This window comes from Camellia sinensis, chromosome 4 (genome assembly GCF_055761805.1).
Source record: "Camellia sinensis isolate YWXY chromosome 4, ASM5576180v1, whole genome shotgun sequence".
NCBI classification, from domain to species: Eukaryota; Viridiplantae; Streptophyta; class Magnoliopsida; order Ericales; family Theaceae; genus Camellia; species Camellia sinensis.
This window is the reverse complement of record NC_138964.1, coordinates 73,909,881-73,928,868: the sequence shown is the minus strand read 5'-3', so window position 1 is coordinate 73,928,868 and position 18,988 is coordinate 73,909,881. Positions and strand designations below refer to the sequence as shown.

The window sequence follows — 18,988 nt, the reverse complement described above, 5'->3', positions numbered from 1 at the left end:
AAGGCTCAAAATAAGGGACAATCAAGCATACAAGGAAGCATATGACCTCAAACAAGAAAATACCCTTTATAAAACATGAAGATGATGTCAAAATGAGATTCTTTTTAGTTTATGAAAAATCTCAAAAATGAACACAAATAGGGCTAATCTATCATGCAAAAATGGCCCTAAAAGAGAGAATAGAGACAAGGGACAGAAGTTGGCCTCAAACAGTGAAGAGACCTTCAACAAAGTTGAAGAGGGGCTCAAAATGAAGCACTTTACAGTTTATGACCAAGTCCAAAACAGCTCATAAATAAGACTAAAATACCATGCAAAAATAGGCCTAAAAGAGGGATTAAGCACAAAGGGTGAGGAGAAGACCTCAAACAGCAAAAAGTCCTTGGTCAAACATGAAGACGAGCTCAAAATATGACTCTTTACAGTTCAGGTCGGAGCCCAAAAATGTAAGTAAAAGGGGCTAAAATATAGAACCAAATAAGGCAAGAAAGAGGGAGAAGAGGACTCACCCTTGTAGCACAACTTTCCTGCAGCTTCTGATCCAAGAAGAGGAGCTCCTAACCTCTGAAAAACAGCCTCAAGTTGCTGGAATAGAGTGTGGAGGTTGTAGGCTTGGAGGTGGTAGTGTAAAGAGGGGCAAAAACCTTAGGGTTTGAAGGGTTTGGAAGAGAGAGATAGGGAGAGATTTGAGAATTTTAGAGAGAGAGAAAAATGTTTTTCTTCTTTCAAGTTGTATCTCTCATCTCCTTCCTTCCCTCTTCTTTGAGAGAGCTTCATTCATATAGATATATCAATCTGCAGCCCCCTCAGAACTCCCACGTCCAGGCATGGGCTGGGGTATGGCCTGGAATGACAGCTGCCAGCTGTCTACAGAAATATCTGTTGAAAATCACACTTGGCCGATCGGCCATCAAAGTGGCCGATCGGCAGTCAAATTAGCCGGCCGGCCATCACATTTGGCCGAATGAAAATCAAGGTGGCCGGTGGGCAGGAGACTTGGTCGACAGGCTCCCCCCTTTCCTCAGGAACACATCCACAAGCTCTTGGTACAAAACCAGACACAAAGCAGTCGAGTCGAGAGATTCTGAGGCAAGGTGCGCAGCTGAGACCTCCGGGAACTCAAGACGAACACAAACAAGGATGATCACTGAGTGTTCAAACGGTGACGTCCAAGTCTTGAGGACGGTCAAAAATGGGGTGTCTACAGTTGTCCCTCTTTGACAGAACTCGAAAGTCATAACAATGACGGGAGTGAATGTCAAAGCCCAGAGACGACCCATTTTTGACAAGGCTGAAGACTTAGACAAACATGCAAGACAGACAAGATATGCGCCCGAAGGCAGAGGCAAAATGCAAGACAATGCACAAAGTCAAACATAACTTATGATCATGCAAAGAAAGCTGTAACGAAGCATAACATGCGACAGTTTTAAGCTAGCATACACCAAACTACACTACAATGCAGAAAGGATGTAAGAGAATTATGCAATTCTCAATACGTCTCACTCGGAGAATACAATACCTGTGCGGTTCGTCTGGTTGCACCAGCCTCAAATGAACCGTACATACGATATCGTGCCTGAAAAGAAAGCAAGCTTAACAGGTACAAATATCGTTAGCAATATGCATAACATACAATCGAAAGTGCGTGACAACGCAATTTGAGTGGGACACATAACAATGTTGTGAAGGCACAAACACATGTAAGTAAAAAACATGTGGCAACGTGCACAATGTGTATGAAGAAATTTGAACACATGTAAGCAAAGCGTGCGGTCTACGCAAGCAATGTGTATAGAAACTTGAAATTGAACACATGTAAGTAAAGCATAACGCAACAACGCATGCAATGTGTATAAAAGGAACTTGAACACATGTAAGTAAAGCATAACACAACAACGCATGCAATGTGTATAAAAGGAACTTGAACACATGTAAGTAAAGCATGCGGTCTATGCAAGCAATGTGTATAGAAACTTGAAATTGAACACATATAAGTAAAGCATAACGCAACAACGCATGCAATGTGTATAAAAGGAACTTGAACACATGTAAGTAAAGCATAACGCAACAACACATGCAATGTGTATAAAAGGAACTTGAACACATGTAAGTAAAGCATGCGGTCTACGCAAGCAATGTGTATAAAAGGAACTTGAAATTGAACACATGTAAGTAAAGCATGCGGTCTACGCAAGCAATGTGTATAGAAACTTGAAATATGGTAAGGACCAGTTATTCATGATGTTGAAATGTCAAGCACTGTAACGTGGTATAATTGAAGCGATTTGTGGAATTCACAAGATACGAAAAGGATACGGGAATGGACGTTCCTTGCGCGTACCGAGCATCGCTCATAGAAGACACGGCTTGAGGTCAACTCGAAGGCCTACTAATGTTCCGAAAGTGTACTTCCTTGCACTGTCTCAAGTAATGAAGGCGCCAAATCACATAGTTGACCCGAACAAGGGCGCGGGAGATGCATTGCTCACAAGGGGAGGTTACTGGCATCAATTCCGATACCTTGCTACCCTGCTCTTCTTTTGCTTTACTTTCCTTTTTACTAGTAGTTTAAACACATTGCACTGCCTTAAACAGGTTTTACCTTTTCAAAAATGTGTATTTTGCAAAACACATGAGGGAAATGAAACAACCATTTTATTCAAAATGATGTTACATTTGTGCTTCCTATGCATCGCATCGCATGGTATCACATAACAATGTGAATGAAATTGAACTCGGTTTGAAAATTGAGCATTCGCATCGTAATAATCAGGTAGTGAACTGACTTACAACTCGATAAGCAAAGCAAGGAAACTCAATAAGCTAGCCACGTGCGAGTACAACTCGACAAGCAACAAAGACTTGAAAAGAGTGAAATACAACTCGATAAGCAAATTTACAACAACTCGATAAGCAAATGGGCGTCACGCCGCAAAATCCATCATTGGAGGGCCTTGGAAGTGGTGGCATTCTCCAAATTCTCAGCATAAACAATTCATAGAACAAAGAGGAAGACCACCGGCCAGGGGTGGAGGCCATCGGCCATGACAACTTGTCACCAGCCAAAAGTGGTGGTCGGTCGGCACTATATTTGGCCGGCTGGCCGTGAATGAAAGAATCACCAGAATGTTGACACCTGTCCTCCACTCAATCTTATCCCCTACAAAAGGCCTCAGCTTCGTAGTTCTACTCAATTCGACACTGATTTGCTCAAAATGGAGGGATTTCTTGCGCAGAATCTCTCGTCCTGGATTAACAACTTGGATGGCTCGGAAAAGCTGAATTTCTGGGGTTTCGGCATAAATATACTATTCACTCTGAGTTACTCTCCGCTGCACTTTCCGTTTCTTCATGCCGCAACGAGGTTTTGGAACCTGGTGACTCATGTCTTTAGCTTTAGCAGGCAAGAAGTATGCCCTACCTTCGAAGATTTTCAAGCTTTAATGGAATCCGAGCGTGACGAGGAGATCTTACCCCAGCTTAACTTTGGTCATGTTCAGAGCTTAGGGCGAATGTGTGGACTCATTATGTATGACGCTCGATCTCTGATTTGTGAAGGAATGCTAGATATTCCGAGTTTGATTCATCGATTTTCGGATACCGATGACCGCGGCGACCATCATTGGCAAGGCTTCCGGCGACATGCCCTCTGTTTGTGCATGCTATCTCATTTTCTGTTTTCCTTAGACTCTAGGGGATCTAGCGTCCAATTGATCGAGGTTGTCCTAGGCTTAAAGGAGGACAAGAGCTGCATTGCCATGACTTTGGCAGAGACGTTGATGGGCTTAGACGCCTTTTATCATCGAGAGACGACCAGATTTGCGAGGAGTCCACTACTGCTGCAGATAATGTTTCCCACCCAATCTTACATATGTATTGCTCACATCACTCGACCCTCAAGCTCGGTTTTTCTCACAAAATCCCTTTCCTCATTTTTCTCTCATCGTACTTCTCTCTATTCTTTATTCTCTCATTTTTCATCCCTTCCCAGGTGTGGTTGATAGATAAGTTGCAGGTTGTGGACTCTTGCCCAGCATACTCAGCTCACGGCCACTTCTTCAGGTAACGTCTAGTCAATGCCCTTGACGAGGGATGGTGGTTTGATTGGACGTGCAGCCTGTTCGCAGACCGCATTGCTTGGCGGTGCCCTTGGCTCAATCTACCGGCAACGGGCTACAGCAAGTCCCGACAGATCGGGATTCAGTTGATTGGCTTGACCCACTGCGTATTCTATTTCCCGTTCCGGTTCCAGCGCCAGTTTGGCCACGACCAGATTTGCCCCGCAGAGGGGATAAAATATCCAGCTGCCTTTCCGTTTTGAGGTGCACAACTTGCTCGACAGGCCACAACGTGGAGGACTAGAGAACTCCTGGCCCCCGCTCCTACTTTCAGTTGTACTTTGTTTGATGAGTGCATAGATTGGCTTAATGAGGAGGCACAGATCGGGCCCAGCTTGGCACCGGGGGCTTCGACCAGCTCTGGGAGGGGGCGCAGGAGCACCTGACTTGGCTATGCCCCAGATTTATTGCTTTATTAGTACTTTCAAGTTTTCCTTATGAATGTAATAAACAGCAACTTCAATTTGTATGCAAGAGCAGGAGGACTCTATACTGAAATCAATGAACTTTGAAGGTTATGGTACTGAAAATTTCCCGTTTTGCTCTAGAGATGGTCTTAGTTGTAAAAAGATTAATTTAAACAAAGTCAACTTTTATCAAAACTTTTGAAAACTATTTTTGATATGGATCAGAACTAGACACGCCTGAAATCTGTCACTGAGATGCACAACCCCAGATCCCTGCAACTGGAAAGTTGCCCCTAGTCTGAATAGTACCACAGCACTGCATGGCAACGGAAAGTTACCCCTAGTCTGAAAAGTACTGCACCGGAGATCACCACCGAAGCTTTTGAATGCTAAATAGACAAAAATGACCGAGATGATCAAATGGACAAAGTTGATCGGGAAAAAGTTTATGGTTGAACTTCAGGATGAAGTTGCCTACGTATCCCAAAGATGGGAATCAAGCCTTACGTAGTTCAGGCTTAGGTTCACTCGAGTATTTTCACTCTCCTTTTATGCTCTAACTTTTGCCAAGGCCGCCCTTTGCGGGTTTTCAACCTTGCGAGCTCAGTTTTTATATTTTCCAATTTTCTATGCTCTAACTTTTGCCCAGGTCGCCCTTTCGGGTTTTCGGCCTAGCGAGCCTCTCAAGGGTAGTATTTCTTCAACTTGTCCATGTTGATCGGTTGGGAGAACTCTAGGACATCTAGATCCATCAAAACCACGGCTCCACCTGACCAGATAGCTTGGATGATGTAGGGACCAGTCCAATTGGGTCTGAACTTGCCCCTTGGGTCGTGGATGGGAGCTCGGTTGTCCTTGAGCACCAAATCTCCTTCCTTTAGATTCTTGGACTTGACTTTCTTGTTGAAAGCCCGAGCAATTCTGCGCTGATAACCTTGGACATGGTACGGTGCTTTCAGCCTTCTCTCATCAAAGAGCATGAGTTCCTCAAACCTACTCTGTTGCTAATTTGCTTCAGCTATTTGACACTCAGCCAATACTCGCAATGACGGAACCTCAATCTCGATAGGTAGAACGGCCTCCATCCCATAAACCGATGAATACGGAGTCGCTCCGGTAGAAGTTCTAATTGAAGTCTTGTAGCCCCACAGAGCAAATGGCAGCTTATCTGGCCAATCCCGATAGGTTTCCACCATCTTCTGCAGTATGTGTTTGATATTTTTGTTGGCGGCCTCGACCGCTCCGTTGGTTTGCGGCCGGTATGTGGATGACTTGTGAAAAGCCACGTTGTATTTCTCCAACAATTCAATCACTTCCTTCTTGAAGTGGGAACCGTTATCATAAATAATCTCGTTTGGGACCCCGTAGCGGCAGATAATGTTGTTTCTGATAAACTTTGCAACATGCGACGCCTTCAACACGGCATATGATTGGGCCTCGACCCACTTTGTAAAGTAATCTATCGCGACCAGGATTAACTCATGCCCGTTCGACCACTTCGGAGTGACAGCCCCGATCACATCAATTTCCCAAACTGAAAATGGCCATGGTGAAGTCATGTTGTACAGCTTTGACGGCGGGATGTTCATGCGGGGATCTGACACTTGTGGCATCGCCGAACAAAACCGATACAATCCTCATCCATGGTGGACCAGTAGTAACCCTGTCTGAGGATCTTTCGTGCTAGCATTACTCCGTTCATATGTGCCCCGCATTCCCCTCCATGGATGGCCTCCATCAGGCGCTTTGATTCCTCAGCTTCTACACACAACTTATGCATTCCCAAATGACGTCTCTTGTACAATTTACCTCCACAGATGATGAATTGAACGGCCATTCTTCTGATTGCCCTTTTATCCTTGGCATTTGCCCCTGGTGGATACACCTCTCTCTCCAAGAAGTTCCAAATGTCGTAATACCAGGGGTTTTCGTCTTGAACCTCATCAATAGCAGCAATTGACTCGTATGCTGGCGCAAACTTCTGGTCAATGATGACTGGACGCATCCAGACTCCGAACGGGATGTCTATCATGGAAGATAGAGTTGCTAAGGAATCTGTGAACCTATTGTTCTCTCTTAGTAAATGAGCAAAGTTTAGCTTCTCAAACCGAGGAATTAACAAGTCCAAGGTCTGGTGATACATCATCATCTTTTCTTCTTTGACCTTCCAGTCTCCTTTTGCTTGAGACACAACAAGGTTCGAGTCCCCGATGACGTCCAACCGTCTTGCCTCTAGTTTCAGGGCTGCTTCTAGACCGACAATGCATGCCTCATATTCTGCTTCGTTGTTCGAGACTTCGAATCGGATTTTGAATGCTAGAGGGATATGGGAGTTGTCGGGCGCTATCAACAACACTCCTATCCCATACCCGTATTGATTTGATGCTCCGTCAAAATACATCATCCAAGTTTCATCTTTGATGTGCCAAATGGCCTCGTCTAGGAATAAGTACTCAACTGCTTCACCCCCTTCCACTGGATGGTCGGCTAAGAACTCTGCCACTGCTCTTCCCTTGACTGACTTGCGCGTCACATATTTCAGATCAAATTCGAAAAGCAACAGCAACCAATGTGCTAGCCTACCCGCAAGTGCCGGTTTCTCGAAAAGATATTTGATGGGATCAAGTCGTGAAACCAACATTACGGAGTGAGCTAACAGGTAGTGCCGCAGCTTCCTGGTAGCCATACCAAAGCTAAGCAAGCCTTCTCCAACGGTGTGTAGCGAGTCTAATACTCTAGCATCTTCTTGCTCAGATAGTAGATGGTTCTTTCCACTTTGTCCTCTGATTCTTGCGTGAGCATGCAGCCCATTGTAGTCTCAGTCACTGAAAGGTACAATATCAACGGTCTCCCCGGCTCTGGTGGTGACAACACGGGTGGGTTCTGTAAGTATTCCTTGATCTGTTCAAAAGCAGCTTGACATCGGCCGTCCCATTGGAATTTCTTTCCTTTCTTTCTGGAGACCAAAAAATGGTTCACAAGTCAAGGTTAATTTTGAGATAAACCGTCTTATGAATTGCACTTTACCCAGAAAGCCTCGCACCTCATTTTCAGTCCTTGGTGGTGGCATTTCTAGGATGGCCTTGATTTTGGAAGGGTCGACTTCGATACCTCTCTGTGTAATAAGAAACCCCAGCATTTTTTCGGCCGTAACACCGAACGTACACTTCTGAGGATTCATCCGCAGCCGAAATTCTCTGATCCTTTGGAAGAACTTTTGCAAGGCGGTGCAGTGGCCTTCTCTTTCTTTGGACTTGACAATCATGTCATCCACGTACACCTCCACCTCTTTGTGGATCATGTCATGCAATATCATTGTCGTCGCCCGTTGATATGTAGCTCCAGCATTCTTCAACCCAAACGGCATCACTCTGTAGCAGTATGTCCCCCACGGGGTGGTGAAAGCAGTCTTTTCCCGATCTTCAGGTGCCATCACTATCTGATTGTAACCCGAGAAGCCATCCATAAACGAAAGCAGAGCATGCCTTGCCGTGAAATCCACCAACTCATCAATATGTGGCAAGGGGAAGTCGTCCTTTGGACTAGCTCTATTCAAATCCCTGAAATCCACGCATACTCAGATTCTGCCATCTTTCTTCGGCATTGGAACAATGTTGGCCAACCAAGTTGGGTATTCGGATACCAGCAGGAAGCCTGCATCGATTTGTTTGGTGACCTCTTCCTTAATCTTGGTGGCCCAGTCTGGATGAATCCTTCTGAGTTTCTGTTTGACAGGTCGGGCCTCGGGGTCCAGAGGGATCCGGTGTTGTACAATCTTAGGATCGATTCCAGGCATGTCTTCATAGGACCACGCGAAAACATCTTTGAAATCTTTTAATAAAGCGACTAAGCGCTCGCGTTCCTCCGAAGACAACGTGGACCCAATCTGGACCAACCGCGGGTCCTTCTCAGTACCAATATTCACAGTAGTGATTTCATCAACTAAAGGTTTAACAAATCTTTCTTGCTCTTGATCAATTAATCGTTACAAAATCGAAGGAATTTCTTCCCCGTCGCTTTCGTCAAAATTTTGAAAGTCCTGATTTAAGCAATATATCAAAGGCACAGAAAAGTACTCAGAAACCACATCCACATTATTCTCATTAAGTACTTCCAAACCATCCGATTCTTCTGTTACAACAGACTCAAAGGAGAAAGAAAAAGACGACCTGGACAGGACTGTGGCATCTGGGTTATCACCCCCAGGAATACCAGACTCAGACTTAGTTGAGCTGGAACCTGATTCCGACTCACAAGACTCGGTGGAATCAGATTCCGGCTCACTACCTGACCCGGTGTTGCTGGACAAAAATCCCTCCTCATATTGCCAAACGAGAGAGGGTGCAATGGATGCATCCAAAATAGTTGCTGGTAGGCCCACAGCCGTTCCATTCCCGATCCTGCATACCGAGAAGTTATCCCCCAAGAACTTCTGTTCGATCGAAGGATCTAAAAGTAGACATGCCAGCGCTACTCCCATTTCATTTTTAGCGTCCTCAGACTGCACTTCCTTACTCTGCTCAGCCTCAGCTAATGGGTCTGTCTGCTCTTTGGCAACGTCATCTCCAAGTAATTGCAGGTCAAAGAAAATCTCAAACCTCGGCTTGCGCTTCCTTTCCGCGTTCAGCCACGGCTCCGGAAAACCACAGAATGGAAAATCCTCTCCCTCCCGGACGAAGCGTCCGTTTAGGGTACCCTGAATGGGTCGGTGCATTAAGTCAAAAGGCTTCCCCATCTGTTTTGCTCTAGCTCTTCCAGCCATTTCCTTTCCTTTCCTTACCCAATCCTCCTTGGTGGGCAGATAACCCAAGCCAAAGGTATGTGGGTTATGTGGCACCTCGGCCAATGCTGCGACGCCCTTCCGGCCGCTCTTTCCCAATCCCATCCCGGGGATATGTTGAAGCTTGTTGATGAGGTATACCGCTTGAGCACTGACATATACCCCCTCATTAGCAGCCATGATGTTTTGTACAACCCGAGCCTCAGCAAGGGTGAAACCTGACATAAACACGTCCTCCATGCCGTGCTCAATTTCCAAAACTGGCGTAGATACTTCCGGCGGTGGATGGATCGATGAATTCCCCAAAACAATGGCTACTCCCTTTCCATAGGGGTATTTCACCATTTGATGCAAGGTAGAAGAAACTGCCTTGACTTGATGCAGCCACGACCGCCCCAAGAGTAGATTGAAAGTGGCGGGAACCTTTAGGATGTGAAAGTCAATTTCATGCTGTCCTGGCCCAACCTTGGTCTGGATCTTCATTGTTCCCATGACTTCTCGGCTTGTATTGTCGTATGCCCAAATCACCTGGGCTGTTGGTACGAAGTCCGCAGTTTTCAAGCCAATTGCATAGGCAGTCCTCGCCGGACATACATTGATGGTAGACCCTGTGTCGACAAGCACCACGGGTATCCATTTATTTCTGCACTCCACGGAGATGTAGAGTGGCTTGTTATGGTTCGTGCCCTCAGGTGGCAGTTCTTTGTCAGAAAAGGTCAACATTGGGATAGCTCCTCCCGGAAACACTAAGCCCACCAGCTGTTCGGGCGTGGTGTCTATAGAAAGCTTGGCCTTGTCCATGGCCGATAAGACAGCTTGTCGATGTACTCGCGATGCCATAAGCAGTCCCCAGATGGAGATGTATGCTTGTATCTTCTTTAACTGCTTCAGTACAGCCTCTTTTTTGACTTGCTTCTCTTTCTGTCTCTCAGTTTCCTTATCTTTCCCAGATGCCTCTGGCTGGTCTAGGTGCGGGGGCTTGAAATACCGTCCGCTTCTAGTCATATGATCGACTTCTCCAAGGTACCAGGTGTCATCGGGTTGGTTGTTCCCCCAATCTTCGTCCCTATGGGCAAGACATAAATCCTCATCTTCCCACCACATTCCATCAGCAGCCAACAGAAACCTGTCTGGTTCTGGTATGACTGTTATCGTACTCGCGGTACCTTCCACCCCTATGCTCACAGCATTCTCTGTTCCTACGCACACAGCAATTTCAATCCCCACATGGGCCTTTGCCTTTCTGATTCTCGCGGGATCTTCAAATCTTTCTTGTTCTGACCGTATCAACACAGCTGGCTGCTCAATAATTCCTGCATTCAGAATGCTCCAATCCCGAGCAGAATTCTTAACACCGGCACTCCCCGGCGATGTATTCTGTTCTCCGACTCTCTCGACTATCAGCGACATTCGTGCCCCTGCCGGACTCTGTCCTGGTTGGAACTCTTCCACCACATTCGGTTGATCATCCAACCACCCAGTAGCCTCTGTTGATTCCTCATAATCAAACCAGTTGACTGCTGCGCCCCCTGGATCTTGGTCACTGTAAAACTGGAGATTGGCAAGGTCCTCTTCCACGGCCTTTAAATCATCTGTTCCCTGTCCTAGACTATCCCCTTGGATCACACACAGTTCTCCCCCTGTTGGCAATTCCACATCTGGCCCATCCCGGCCTATTGATGAAATGTAGTCATCCAGACTATATGTCTTCTCAACACGACTCCCAGATTCTGCAGATTCTGACTCAACAAGCTTTTTCTCCTTTTGGATCTCTTCTCTCCTGTTCTCGATAGTCACCACCGTTGGCTTAGGTCGGGTCACGAAGATGTCCATCATGCACAAGTCGGTGCAGTCGGGAAGGAATATCTCCGGCTTAGGCAGGTGGGAAGGAGTGATATAGATGCTAAGATCGTAAGGCACAACCCTAGTTTGGATGAAGTTGATCCTTTTAGGTGGTGGAGCTTGGTTATGTGTGGGGAGGGGATTTGTTGTAACATTGGGTTTCTTGGGAGGCAGAATCACCCCGTTATCGATGAGATCTTGAATCTCATGACGTAATCGAAAGCACAGATCGGTGTCATGACCGTGCTATTGGTGAAATGCGCAATATTTCGCTGGGTTGTGGGTAGGGGGAAGTCTTTCTAGTAAGGGCCGCGGTTCTAGGGGCTTCAAATGCCCTTTTCGGATTGAAACCCCCAGAGCTTTGGATAGGGGCATATACAGTGGAGCGAAGGTTCTTGTGTTTTTGGATGGGCATTTGGCTGTTTGGGTATGGCTTCCAGATGCGCTGGAGAAAGGCGCAACTACCATGGTTCTTGGAGGGGGGTTGGTGGTGACCATGCTCACTTCAGAGGCTCTTGTAGTTGTAGTTTCGCTCGGGCCTGCATTAGTGTTGCGGTTGAAAGTTCTTCGGGGTTGTTCTCGGTCATTATCAATTAAGCCTTGCTTTAAGGCATCCTCAATCTGCACCCCCATTTCATGTAGATCAGAAAAAGTAGGGAAGGGGAGTACAATCATCTTTTGCATCAACTTCGGCTGAAGATTACGCACAATCATCTGAATCTGGTCTTTGTCTGTAGGCCTTAGGGTCATCATTGAAACCTTGGCCCTCCATCTAGTCACGAATTCTGAGAAGCTCTCTTTAGGCTCTTGCCTCGTTGTCTCGAGATCACGAGTTGTAATCTCGATTTGTGTATTATGTGAGTATTGCGTAATGAAGGCCTCGGCCATCTCGTTCCAGTTTCTCTTGACATCATCTTCTAATTTGGGATACCATATGGCCGCCACACCCGACAGGGTTCGGCCGAACAGAGACAACTTCTGATGTCTACTGAGGCCCATTGGCCTTAAGATGTTTGAAAACAATCTCAGGTAAACTATGGGGTCCCCGGACCCATCAAATCGATCAATGTGCGGCATTTTGAATCTGTCAGGCAGTGTCACAGCTGCATCGGTATATCCATCTTCGATGTCAGCGATGGTCTTGACTCCCTGGGATCTCTTGAACAGCTTTTCAAGCTTGCTCAACTTCAATGCTGTGGGATCTGTCTCGAACTCAAAGGGAGAGTCCGGTAGGTTGGTGGGTGTTTTGGATAACTGGGGTTGTATTTGAGGTAGGATCGGGGGTAGAGGTGGTCCCGTGGGAATGTCCGTATCATTCTGAACATTAGCTGTCTCCCTGGGGGTGGGAATTCCTGGTGGGGGAGGAACTTGCCGCGAAGCAGATGCTCCGGTTTGCTGCTGTAACCTTACGATTAACTCTGCTTGTTCATTCATAACCATGGCCTGCTACTTGGTGAACTCTGCCTGTCGGACAGCATCCTGCTGCATCATTTTCATACTCTCTTGGAGCTGGCACACCATCTCCTCTAAATTGGCCATACTGTTCTGCTCTAACTGAATTATCGGTATATGTTCCCTTTCTGTGGGAGAAGCAGAATCTGGATCCCTACCGTACACAGGTGGGGTCGATAAAGCCCTCTGTACTGACTGTTGAACTGATGCCCTCTGCCTAGCTGTCCTTCGTCTAGTAACCGAGGGTAGAGAGTGGTACACTGGTTGTCCGTCTACCAGATCCTCAGATCGATGGAGCCGACGACCTCTAACCCAGAGTGCTTGGGGAATATCTATTGTGTCAGAAGCAATTGTGCTCGACTACCTAGTAAAAAGATAAATAAAACATATAAACAAACAGACAATTGGGCAGCGTAACAATGTAAAATAAACACAACACGCAGTTGGGTATCACAACAAATTGCCAACAAGCTGAATGTACTGTTCCTTAATTACTGATCACTGTTTCCAAATCGTTGCCCCACAGTCTGAATCTGATACACATAAATGACTGATTCCCAAAAACACTGATGTCCGCAGGCCTGACACTCAAACTTGCGAACTGATATGTGTGTTCCCCTACATAGATACACTCTAAAAACACGTAGCAAGTAGAGAGCCAAAACACCCCTAAGTTGGGGTAGGGTTTCCTTGTCCTATTTTTGTCAGGAGCTAGGGTTTCACTATGCACGCAGCAGTTTTCAAACAACCTAACATCGGGTAAGCAGCCTGTCCTAGTTTGGAATAGTCACTATGGATTTCAAAATGCACTAGGTCGAATGGTCGAAAAGGGTGCCCCGGTAAAACCGGGGTTTGTGTTCCCATACTGTCAGAGCCCACAACCGGTCAGCCTTATGGCATGCTTTGACAAAGTCAAGCCTCCAGCAAACCGTTCAGGAATGGCAGATGGCAAACACGGTGTCCTAGGCGCACCAATGCACAGGCAATGCAAAGAAACACATAAGTGAAATCAAAACAAGATATCACGAGTTTGAGTCAAGCTCTCTAACTCCCCAGCAGAGTCGCCAGAAACTGTAGACGCGCCCATGGGCCTCACTACAGTTCGGACTCAATTTGTGTCATGGTACTTAATCTGAACCGAAGAGTCTAAATCCGGCAAATCGTTTTGAGAAACAGATTTTTGAAAAGAAGTGCCAAACATGGACTGCTTTGCCAGATACAGAGTCGCCACCTAAATATTTTTTATGGGGGAATTTAGGAAACCCTGACTCGATGCCAAAGGCCACGTGTCCATCATCACCAAAGTTGCCTCGGCTTGGGAGCTTGGGTACGATTGGGGAAGGTCAGGTATGAGCACCACCTCTCGCCCGATCCGAAGATCGGCCTCTACTAACCGTGATATCCGTTTTTGAAAACGTTATGGGTTCTTATTCCATTTATTAGCCTAGAATTACTATGTTATGCGCACAACAAACAAGTATAGATCAAATCGCCTAAATTGGAACAAAACATTGCATGTTCGTTTTGAAGATGGTTTGTTACTCGCAAGTAAGCTAAAATGCAGGTTTTGCCACCCTCGAGTGGGCTTTTAGAAAAGATGGTTTTGCCACTATCTAGTGGGCTTAAAACTCACAGTTTGAATGCATTATTCCAATTTAGGTAATTCAACCTCTATCCACAGGCATTCAAGCAGTTATATCACATAAGCAGCTAGCCTCATGGTAATCATGTTGTTATGGCAACACTCACATGCATGCGGTATACTAAAGAATAAATGCTTACCGAGTACTCCAAGCCAAAACAGAAACTAGTTAGTAATCATATGCATGATCCTAGTTTAAGATGGCTAATGGAACACATGCGAAATGCAACTAGAAATGGGCTCGGCTGTTCTAAACATGGCATGTGAAATGCTACAACTAACACGTATTCAATTTGGAATTGAAACACAATGCAGTTAGCATGATGTGCCGAGCCTGGTGCATGCAAGACAAATGTATGAATGCACACATGCATAGCATAAGGTATGTTAATTTAAATATGCCCTAGTCTACCATCATAAGCGGGTAAATAAAAGGGAAGAAAGATGTGGGGTTGGGAGACATACACACACTCATGCACACTTATTACACAATTGCCCTCGCTCGGAGGGTCCGAATAAATATTACAGTCCGAATAAATAATGCTAAATTAAGTATTACAGAATTTCCAATTAATTAACAAATTAAACAAAGAATTAAAGTGGCCACAGCCTCGAAATGCGTGGATGATGCATGCTTGACTCGTCTTGCCCGAAAATCCGTACCATGCCACTGTTGCCTCTGTTTACACTGCCTTGCTCCTCCGAAAATTGTGCAACTCCCAAGGTGCACTCTCTGGACACTGGGGAGCATTACCGACCAAGTGGGATCACCACCGGCCATGTCCGGATGGTTATCGGCCATTTTAAAATCCATCGGCCAACAATGAATGGCCGGTCGGCAGTATAGGTGGCCGGCCGGCCAAAGCTTCCTGCAGAACCTGTTTTTGACAACAACAGAGGGCAGACGGTGCATGGCAAGGGAATTCAAAGCAATGTATGCATGGCCACTCTCCCTATCATGCAATGAACTCAAGGGAGCATGGCCCTCGACCCTCGGGCCATCAATAACGCATTTCAATGCATGATGGCCCAAAAGCCAAGTGAGCAACTTCGATATCAAATGAAATGCAAGAAAAAAACACATCAAAGGGCCCCAACCCCTATCATGGTTGATCAAGAGGCAAGGGAATGCACAACGACGCACATGCGACCTAAGCCTGCAAACAAACATACGAACATGCAATGCAACTACATGGCACACAGAATGCTAACAACATAACATGCACAACGCATTGAAACATGGCATACACAATGCAGGATGGACTTATACCAATGTGAGTGGGCCTCAGCCACACTCACATCAGTGGCCAATAAGATGGAAATGAGGCAACCGAAATGCACACAAATATGTCCAATGCATGGACCGATCCTAAGATACAACATGTAACTCTAACTAAGCATGGAAAATGATGAAACATGACATATGAAAATGCAAATTCCAGGACTGAAGTATGATGCCAAACAACCCCAAAACTTGGAAAAATGGCACCCGATGCATGAGATGAACCCCGAAACTCGAAACTAGGCACACGGAATGACTTATAGCTATACAAAGCATGCATTATTTGATCATGAAGCATGAAGACAGAGCCAAGATAGTCCCAAAACATGAACATTTCCAGTTCAAAGCATGGCCAAAAGATGCTAGCATGATGGACTAAAGTAGCATGCAACTTTGACTAGCAAACACGGTATACATGGCAAGTGTGTGAAGCATATGGAATCTCACCAAACCATCAAACATCATTGAACAAAACATGTGAAAATAGGCCCAAATAACCACTGAAATGAAGCCAACACCTGCAAAAATGATGAGCTCCTTTAGAGGGCTATGCAAGGGATTCTTAAGCACATACAAGATGGACAGTTAGCATACCCAAATTAACTCTAAAAATCAAATATGATAGTCCCAAAACTCACTAAATTGATCCTAGAAAGTGACTTTGAATTATGCAAGGTAGGGTCTCTTTGGAAGGCCCAAAAGGCTACCAAACAAGAGAAGGAGAAAAGGGGTCACCCCCCTCTAATCTTGGCTCTTAAAATAGTGTTCCAGCCACTGAAAATCCACTGAATTTCAGTGGCTAGAAGGCCAAACAAACCATGCAACAAGACCTTAGGTGTAAGGCTTAAAATAAGGAACAATCAAGCATACAAGGAAGCATATGACCTCAAACAAGAAAATGCCCTATATAAAACATGAAGATGATGTCAAAAGGAGATTCTTTTTAGTTTATGAAAAATCTCAAAAATGAACACAAATAGGGCTAATCTATCATGCAAAAATGGCCCTAAAAGAGAGAATAGAGACAAGGGACAGAAGCTGGCCTCAAACAGTGAAGAGCCCTTCAACAAAGTTGAAGAGGGGCTCAAAATGAATAACTTTATAGTTTTTGACCAAGTCCAAAACAGCTCACAAATAATACTAAAATACCATGCAAAAATAGGCATAAAAGAGGGATTAAGCACAAAGGGTGAGGAGAAGACCTCAAACAGAAAAAACTCCTTGACCAAACATGAAGAGGAGCTCAAAATATGACTTTTTACAGTTTAGGTCAGAGCCCAAAAATGTAAACAAAGGGGGCTAAAACATAGAACAAAATAAGGCAAGAAAGAGGGAGAAGAGGATTCACCCTTGTAGCACAACTTTCCTGCAGCTTCTGGTCCAAGAAGAGGAGCTCCTAACCTCTGAAAAACAGCCTCAAGCTACTGGAATGGAGTGTGGAGGTTGTAGGCTTGGAGGTGGTAGTGTAAGGCAAGAACCTTATGGTTTGAAGGGTTTGGAAGAGAGAGATAGGGAGAGAGTTGAAAATTTTAGAGAGAGAGGAAAATGTTTTTCTTGTTTCAAGTTGTATCTCTCCTCTCCTTCCTCCCCTCTTCTTTGAGGGAGCTTGATTGATATAGATATATCAATCTGCAGCCCCCTCAGAACTCCCACGTCCAAGTCTTGAGGACGGTCAAAAGTGGGGTGTCTACACATGTGTGTGAGTGTTGCCATGATAGCATGCTTACCATGAGGCTATGTGCTTATGTGATGTACCTGCCTGAGTGCCTGTGGGTGAAGGTTGGGTTATCTGAATTGGAATAATGCATTGACTGTGAGTTTTAAGCCCACTGGCCAGTGGCAAAACCATCTTTTCTAAGCCCACCCGAGGGTGGCAAAATTTGCATTTTTAGCCTACTTGCGAGTAGCAAACTGCTTTCAAAAACTAACATGAAAGGTTTTGTTCTAATTCAAGCGATCCAGTCTAACTTGTATGTTGTGCGCATCACGTAGTAAATCTAGGCTAATAACCGGAATAAGAATGCATAATGTTTTCAAAACTAGATATCATGGTTAGTAGAGGCCGATCTTTGATTGGGTGAGCGGGGGTGCTCACGAAGTGACCTTCCCCAATCGTACCCAAGCTCCCGAGTCGAGGCAACTTTGGTGATGACGGACACGCGGCCTTAGGCACGAGTCAGGGTTTCCTAAATTCTCCCAAAATAAAATATTTAGGTGGCGACTCTGTATCTGGCATAGCAATCCATGTTTGGCACTTCTTTACAAAAATCTGTTTTCCAAAACGATTTGCCGGATTTGGACTCTTTGGTTCAGATTAAGAACCGTGACAATTTGAGTCCTGAACTGTAGTGAGCCCCATATGAACAAAATGGGATTTCCCTCCCGGGACATTCGGGGATGTCTACAGTTTCTGGCGACTCTGCTGGGGAGTGTAGAGAACTTGAGTCGAACTCATGATATCTGGTTTTGATTACACTTGTGTGTTTCTTTGCATTGCATTTGCATTGGTATGCCTAGGACATTGTGTTTTCCATATGCTATTCCTGAACGGTTTGCCAGAGGCTCGCTTCGAGAAGCATGTCGTAAGGCTGACCGGTTGCGGGCTCTGCCATGACGGGAACACAAATCCCGATTTTACCGGGGCACCCTTTTTGACCATTCGACCTAGTGCATATCGGAATCCATAGTGACTATTCCAAACTAGGACAGTTTACTTACCCGATCATAGGTTATTTGAAACCGCTGTGTGCGTAGTGAAACCCTAGCTCCTGACAAAATATAACAGGGAAACCCTACCCCAACATAGGGGTGTTTTGGCTCTCACTTACTTGCTATGTGCTTTTAGAGTACGTCTCTACAAGGAGAATGCATGTATCAGTTTGCAAGTTTGAGCATCAGGCCTGCGGGCACCAATTCAGTATTTTGGAAATCAGTTATTTACTGGTATCTGATTCAGTTTGGCGATAGTGATTTGGGGATAATGATCAGTGTTGGAGAACAACATTTTCAGCTTATCAACCGTGTGTTGTGATGCCCAACTGTGTGTTGTGAATTTATTTTAAGCCGTTATGTTGTTCGTTCGTCTGGTTGATTATTTCCATATTATTGCTTTATTTATCTTTTTGCCAGGTAGTTTAGCACAATTGCTTCAGACCAAGCAGGTATTCCCCAAGCACTCTGGACAAGAGGTCGTCGACTCAATCGATCTGAGGATCTGGTCGATGAACAACCAGTGTTTCACTCTCTACCTCCGGTTATTAGACGGAGGCCGAGAAAACGGAGTGTATCTGAGCAGACGTTGCCAGAGCAATGGTCTACCCCATCAGTGGACAGTCGGGCTAAGGTCTCAATTGTTGCCATAGAGATAGATATACCAGTCAGTCAAATGGATCAGCGGAACATGTTAGGGATGGAGGAAATGATGCGTCAACTCCAAGAGAGTACGAAAGCCATGCAGGAGGA

At 45.4% G+C, this 18,988-nt stretch overlaps 1 protein-coding gene across 1 annotated transcript in view; it reads left to right on the top strand.

The window, feature by feature from the left end:
- LOC145823839 (uncharacterized) overlaps positions 1–18,557 on the top strand; it is a 40,390-nt gene extending 21,833 nt beyond the window's left edge. Inside the window, exon 4 of the mRNA XM_082923367.1 lies at positions 18,483–18,557. Coding sequence (XP_082779493.1) covers positions 18,483–18,557 — 75 coding nt within the window. The remainder of the gene's footprint in view (positions 1–18,482) is intronic.
- Positions 18,558–18,988: the final 431 nt, after the last annotated feature.